This window comes from Fragaria vesca, linkage group LG2 (assembly GCF_000184155.1).
Source record: "Fragaria vesca subsp. vesca linkage group LG2, FraVesHawaii_1.0, whole genome shotgun sequence".
Classification (NCBI taxonomy): Eukaryota; Viridiplantae; Streptophyta; class Magnoliopsida; order Rosales; family Rosaceae; genus Fragaria; species Fragaria vesca.
This window is the reverse complement of record NC_020492.1, coordinates 8,960,228-8,967,343: the sequence shown is the minus strand read 5'-3', so window position 1 is coordinate 8,967,343 and position 7,116 is coordinate 8,960,228. Positions and strand designations below refer to the sequence as shown.

The 7,116-nt window shown below is 38.1% G+C and overlaps 2 protein-coding genes across 2 annotated transcripts in view; one reads left to right on the top strand and one right to left on the bottom strand.

The window, feature by feature from the left end:
- The window catches only part of LOC101300119, a 3,719-nt gene extending 1,909 nt beyond the window's left edge, over positions 1-1,810 (bottom strand). The window contains exons 1-6 of the mRNA XM_004292301.1: positions 1,747-1,810; positions 1,322-1,418; positions 1,110-1,163; positions 910-985; positions 415-492; positions 13-238 (exon numbers count right to left, since the gene is read on the bottom strand). Coding sequence (XP_004292349.1) covers positions 13-238; positions 415-492; positions 910-985; positions 1,110-1,163; positions 1,322-1,418; positions 1,747-1,810 — 595 coding nt within the window. The remainder of the gene's footprint in view (positions 1-12; positions 239-414; positions 493-909; positions 986-1,109; positions 1,164-1,321; positions 1,419-1,746) is intronic.
- Positions 1,811-5,254: 3,444 nt separating this feature from the next.
- On the top strand, positions 5,255-6,249 carry LOC101305322. Its single transcript, XM_004290115.1, has one exon. The coding sequence runs from the start codon at positions 5,395-5,397 to the stop codon at positions 5,899-5,901; it is 507 nt and encodes a 168-aa protein (XP_004290163.1). The 5' UTR covers positions 5,255-5,394; the 3' UTR covers positions 5,902-6,249.
- Positions 6,250-7,116: the final 867 nt, after the last annotated feature.

The window sequence follows — 7,116 nt, the reverse complement described above, 5'->3', positions numbered from 1 at the left end:
AACTATTTCTACATTGAACAGGAGATCTGTAATATGCTGGTACACTGCCAGGAAAGAACATCTTTCTAACTCCTTCACCTACAATTTGGTTTATCAAATCAATAAAATAATTAATATACATAGCTATTTCTACATTGAACAGGAGATCTGTAACATGCTGGTACAAGCCAGGAATGAACATCTTTCTAATTCTAACTCCTTCACCCTTTATAATCAGGAATATGATGCCTGATGCACCCTGAAAACAGAACACCAGAGAGATAAGTATAAGCAGGCAGTTAAGTGAACATGGCATTCAACAGTTTGATAGAGTTTAGTTGATCTATAGATGGACGGCTTAAAGGAATAACTCCATAGCAGAAAAAATAACAAACAAAAAAAACGGATGAAGGAGGATACACATTGGTCAACTACCTCATCTAATACCCCAGAAGCTCTTGATCTCATGAACCCAAATTCAGCATATGCAAATTGACAGTTTATTGTTGGGTACTAGTGAGAGGAATCCACTTCAGCAAAGATGCTACCAAAGCAAATTAGTGCACAGATTAATTGGATTAGCTGGAAAGAGAAAATTGGAATTATAGAAAAAAAAAACCATCATTCCATGGCAATCGCATAATGTGATACCTGAAATGAGCAAAATAAATCATGCAAATTTATTATGTTTACTCCAGGAAGACTCCTAGTGGCACTTCAAACAGAAATCTCATGTTTACAAATAAACTAACCATTTGTTGTATAGGAACATGCTAAGAGGGAATGCAAGATCATAAAGAGGTACAAGGCACGAGAACTCAAAACACTACACTGACAATAGTTCTAATAACCACATCGACCAGAGTTACAATTTAGAAGAGAAAACCATGAGGCCAAGTTATAATATAAATAAGCAACAATGCATCAAACCAAGGCAAGGCCATACAAAATAAACCACCAGAATATAGCCCCTGTTTTGGCCTGCAGTCTTTTAATGGTGTCCCACCTGGCATATAGAAAGAATGTCTTACATACAACATTGTCAAAATGAAAGCCACCAAAAGAACACTAATGGAACTTGCCTTTTCATTTGGTACCTGTATCTGAATTTGTTCTGCAGCTGCAACTACCTATGCAGTAGCAAACCCTCTAGCCACCAGAGAAGGAGAACCCCCTGCATCAGCCTACCAAAAGGTACATTGATTAAGGACAGTCAACCCTATATTTGTCTGTTGATTATTATCTATTCAATAATGCAGCTAATACCAAAGATAGTGGCCTACAAGAACTAACATGAACTGCATTATCTATGGAGATCATATCAAGCTATGGAGTGTAATACCAAACATAACGATCAATGAGATTGAGTTGCATACCAGTCAACACTATATGAGAACCCATAAGACTTTCCCTATCTCTGAATGGAGATTCTCCTTTCTCTGCGCAAGTTATATACAAACCAAAGAAGTAAAAAAGAATCAACAATGACATTTGTAAATTTAGATTAAAGAAAATAGTGCATTTGTGAGCAAATTAGCATACCTTGGTCTAATATAGATGACAAACAATTCTGAGACACCACAGCTCCCTAATCAAAACAATTAGAAAAAAAAAAAAAAAAAATACAGTACCATATCTCATAACCATCAAATGAGCAGCTAAAATACGCTTCTATCTCCATTTGATATGATAATCTTAGCTACCTCTCTTTTAAGCTTCTTAAAGAGTATTAGAAACATACCTGCCAAGTCTATGAGGTTCCATTACCCAGTAACAACAGCCCTGCAAACATCCTGACAAGGAGTGGAAAGATAAATAGCGAAGACCCCATGGCTCCTGCTAGAGATGTCATTGAGACCCGTATGTTCTGTTTTACACCTCTGAATTCCACAAGAGAAGACAAGTCCTGAAAGAAAAGGGAAACAAACAAAAATCAAATACAGATTAATTAAATAAGATCTTCACCGGTGTAGACCTAAAGAACAACTTAACATTGAACAGATAAAGAAGCAATCCCTCATCAAACATATAACAAAATGCATCGAAAAGAAAGAATAAAAAAAACCCCAAATTTCATTTCCCCTCTACATCAAGTAAAACAATCAAGCAGATCAACACTGGAAAAATTGCAATTCATCATTTTTTGTTCTCTAATGCAGAGGACTCCCAGCAAGATAGCATAAAACTCATCTAGTTTTTAGTAACAATTAAACACAATACAACCTAGTTTTTGAAGACGAGAAAGTTTAAATTATTAACAATATATTCCAAATTTCAAGATACTAGAACAAACTCAAACCCATCAACAACTAAGAAACACGACCACAATTCCTGTTCCAAATGGAACAAATCCCAGAACCCATATGTGGTTCTTCAAAATTGAATGAACACCGTAAATGAATACGTAAGTATAAGGGTCATAAAAACAATACCAGAAATCCAAACTTCAATTCCCCCCTGTGCAGTTGTGTTCCTGGCTATGAATCGAGGAGGAGTCGTCTCTTTTCTCTCACCTCAACTCTGTTTTGATATGATATGTGCCTGTAAACCCTAGTTTCTCTCGCCTCTCACAATTGCTGTTGCTGTTTCGATCTGATATTGTCGATGAAAACTCTCGCCTTTCATTTCCTCGTTTCTCAAAACTAATCCCAATTCCAAACAAAACTGAACAACTAAGCTAATAAACACGCAAAACATACAATCTTCGCTGGAAAAAGCAGAACCGAACAAACCAAAACAAACATAAGTACCAGATGGAGAGGAAGACGAAGACGAAATTGAGGCCTGCTGTTGGAAATAGTCACGGCGGAAAACTCGATGCCTATAATAGTTTTTCCGATGACGACGCCCACAACACTCACTTGCTTCGATCTCCTCACTCCCTTTCGGTCACCCCGCTCAATCAACCATTTCACTCAATCTGGTTTACTTCTTCACTGTTCAACCCTCATTGCTCAGCCTACTACAAATCGCAATCCAACCCTTCCAAAACCCACCAAAATAAGGGGGATACCAACCTAATTTAGGGGGGGGGGGGGTGCGACCTATGCAAATACCCTCCTACCCTTTTCACTCCGGCTTCTGCGTTTTTTTTCACTTTTGTTTGCATTTCACGGTCAACAGACGGAAAAGATTGACGGACGGCTCCGACATGTGGTTTACAGTCTCCCACGTCGGCAGCGCGCCGTCTAAACCGCTTCGGCTCCAAACTAATAAGTGTATTCTAGCCAACTTCAGATCGGCATCCAAGACAAACTCATAAAAATGAGGATATACACACACAATAAGACAATTCTGCTGTACCGGTGTAGCATACAAATTACAGTGGGTAAAAGAAGACTGTCAGATTCTTTTCAAATACCGAAAAGACTGATCAACCATGCTTGGCCTCATATGATAAGTGCATGCATGCTTTATTGTGTTGAGTGTCTTAGAGGAAAAACTCTTTGCATGCATTTCTGATCAATTGTGCATAGGAAATAGCTTATCTTACATGCAAGCTACATCTGTCTATGGAATCATCACCGGCTTCAGCTAGCTAGAACTAGTATAAGAGGAAGAGAAGACGAGAAGAGGAGGGACAATAAAGAAGAAAAATTCTCAGTCTGTAACCTCTCTTAATTAGTTTGTAACATTTGCAGTATCAATAAAAATTTTCTTAGTTCATAGCAACTCTTTCAGATTCTCTCAATCACATATACAGATCTCCTCGAGCATCAACTTATTCTATCAAGCATCTATGCATATCTCCATACGCTTTTCTGTTTGAATCTACTCGAGCAAGAAGGTAGCAGTAGCTGTTCATACCCTGCATGTTCATATTCTGGTGAAGATAGCAGTCTTAGAAGCTGTTTGTGCACATGTTCCTAATATTTTGTTGAGCTTGAAGAGAAGACTATAGTTTCTACTACTAGCACATACAAGTAGGTTCCTCACCTCTTTATCTTCTGGTTTTCTTAATAGGCTTCTAGTCCAAAACAGGAAAACACTGAAATGATTATGTTATTATTCTAATTAACTTATATTATTTTTGAAGACTGTTGTTTTACTTAACATACTTAACATGCATGTTAACTAATAAAAATTAGTCAGAGAACTTCTGAGTCTAAGAACCTCTGTTTCTGCTTTTGTTAAGCCCATAGGTTGCCTGTGTATGCAGTTTTAAGCTTTTCTACATGTTCAAGACTCAATCTTTACTAGGTATTTCGGCCATGCATATAACTGGAACAACCCCCCTTCAAAATTGAGTAGTTACACAAAGAAGGCTTGGATATGCTAGCAGCAATGGAAGCAGACGAAGCAGATAATGATTATTGGGAGAATCTAGCTAGATGACGAAGAAGCTCACAATATCTTAAACATGATGGCTAAAGAAGATGAAGATAGAATAGTGAATAAACAAAAAACAAAGCAGATAGAGCAGAAGAGTAGATTGAGAAGATTACTATCACCGAGTGGAGCAGAAGAAGCTAGAGCAGCGACAAAATTTCATTTCAATTTTTTTGTTTGTCTTAGACAAGAAGAGACAAAGCAGTGAAGGACATACTTGTCCACGTAAAATAAATAAAAAATTACTTTACTTGAATAAATAGTTATTGAGCAATGGACGGATGAGATTTAAAAGATATGTCATATAGTTCGCCACAACAGCCACACACCGCATAATGAAGTGTTTACAGAAAGTCTCCCTCCCAATCTTTAACTCTATAAAAGAATGAGTACTACGAGTATAGATAATACTTTCAATTTTGACAAATCATTTTTCCCATTCAGCCATTCTGCCTAGCCACTCATCAATTCGTCAATTCCTTCATTCAAGTTAGACTAGATTTATATTGCACTACTACAATGTGCATGGCGGTTTACTCCAACCGCCCTAGGGTAAGTATAACTGTATAAGCGTTGATTTGGCCCAAGCAAATGTATTGAAGTTGAGACTTGAGAGTGTAAACCCTCATGACTGTGTGGAACACAGAAGTAGACCATTTGCTAGTTTGCTACTCGCTCCACTATAGTAAGTGGAGATCAAATGGATAGGCAACATACACACACATGTCAAAACATTGTGAATTTCAAATTGCTTAGCTATTTCTAAGCCACAACTTTGATCCTGCAAAAGTCTACACATGCCACATACGTCCATGATCACCGTGTCCACTGCCACACCAACTTCAATCATCACACACACCAACAATTCTCCACTTTCAATTCGCTCCTAGCCTACAGGACCAACATCAAACCCATTATAAATAGCTCATTTTGCTTGCTGTAAATTCCACAACTTCATAGCAAACTTCATTCTTTTCTTATTGCATTAGTTTGAAGCTACGTACGTACATACTTCCACTAAATTCTTCGATCCATCTTGATTGATCAGTCATTTGCTTCAATATATACTTCCAGAAAAATAAAAAAATGGCTGCATTCAAGTCAATAGCTCTTCTTGCGCTGCTTGTTGTTGCTATGTCATTGCCAGATATTAAGGTATCTGAAGGCCGAGTCGCAAGGAAGGATTTGGGTATCGATCTCGGAGGAGTTGGCATTGGAGTAGGAGTGGGACTAGGTTTAGGGCTAGGTGGAGGTGGAGGTGGCTCTGGTTCAGGGTCTGGATCCGGCTCCGGCTCAGGTTCGAGTGGTTCAAGTTCTGCGTCAAGTTCAGCTTCATCAAGTTCAAGTTCAAGTTCAAGTTCAAGGGGATCTGGTGGTGGAGGTAGCAGTGCAGGCTCCGAGGCAGGTTCATATGCCGGGTCTCGGGCCGGGTCAGGGTCTTCAGGGAAAAACTCACAAGGTGGTGGAGGTGGTAGTGGACGTGGTTCGGGCTCGGGTTCTGGAGGGGGCGGGGGAAGTGGCTCTGGTAATGGTGAGGGTCATGGTGAGGGGCGTGGATATGGTGAGGGGTCTGGCAGTGGAGGCGGGAACTAAATATATAAGAACTCATGAATTGGATTACTGAATCAGCAAGCTAAAAGAATTGTGATATATATCCTGTGTGTTTGATGTATTAGTATATGAATAAGATAGATCGATGGTGAAAGTTGAGGCTTGATCATCAGGGTCTTGATCTGTGTTTCAGTTTGAGGCATGAACCGCATGATCAGTACGATTAGATGTTCATCAGCCCGCAACAAATATTTGTATTGTGTGGCAAAATTAATTTATATCTTTATAAAAATGCCTGTAACTCGAGGTCGAAATACTATTGTGGATGATCTATTAGCGAGAGGTATTATGTCTATACTTTGATCTCATAATAAAGGGTGAAAATGATGAACATGAACTTGCAAATTATTGCTCTATATATATGTACGTAAATAAAATTAAGTTCTGAACAGGGTCCTGTTATTTAACTTTTTAGCCCTGCAAAGATGATATTCCATAGAAACGAAATAAATTACAGAACTAAAAAGCACCAAAACAGCCAATGAAGACAGCCGTAACTAGAAGGCTAGGATTCTCATAAAAAAAAAACTAGAAGGCTAGCTAGGATTGCTAATGGTAACCCAAGCTAATGGGCATGCAGTCTCGCATAAGCTAATGAAGCAATTATAATCTGCAGCTATATATTAGCTTTCTAGCTGGATTAATGATTTACCATTGAACGAAGCAGACACAGAGAGAATAGTTTGATGGGTAGGATCTGCCATCCAATACTCAATCATAACTCATGTAGGAACAAAATCAAATTTAGATGAAGCGAACTAATAACTAATTAATTAACCTGTAAGTTCAAGAAATAAAGGACGAGGCAAATATATATACATGCATGCCAGATATACTAGCAATCTATATATGGACGGTGTTTATAGTAAAATGGTACATATTATATCATGTAGGTTTGATGTCTTTGAGCTTCAGTTTTACCGAATTTTATGGAAACATGCATGCATACAGTGACAGAGAAACCAGGCTATATATGAGCTAGCTAGGGCAGAATTCCTTATATATATGAGTAGAAATATGTAACTCAAGAATACAGCACTGATCAAATTCTCTATACGTACTGTAATATATAACATAATCTCTGGTTGACGTACTGGTTCTTCATCCGAATTTTTAGGGCAAACCAATAATGTTTCTAGTACATTATTGAAAATCATATGTATGCCGAGACTAGGATAACGTGATATCCTTTCCCTA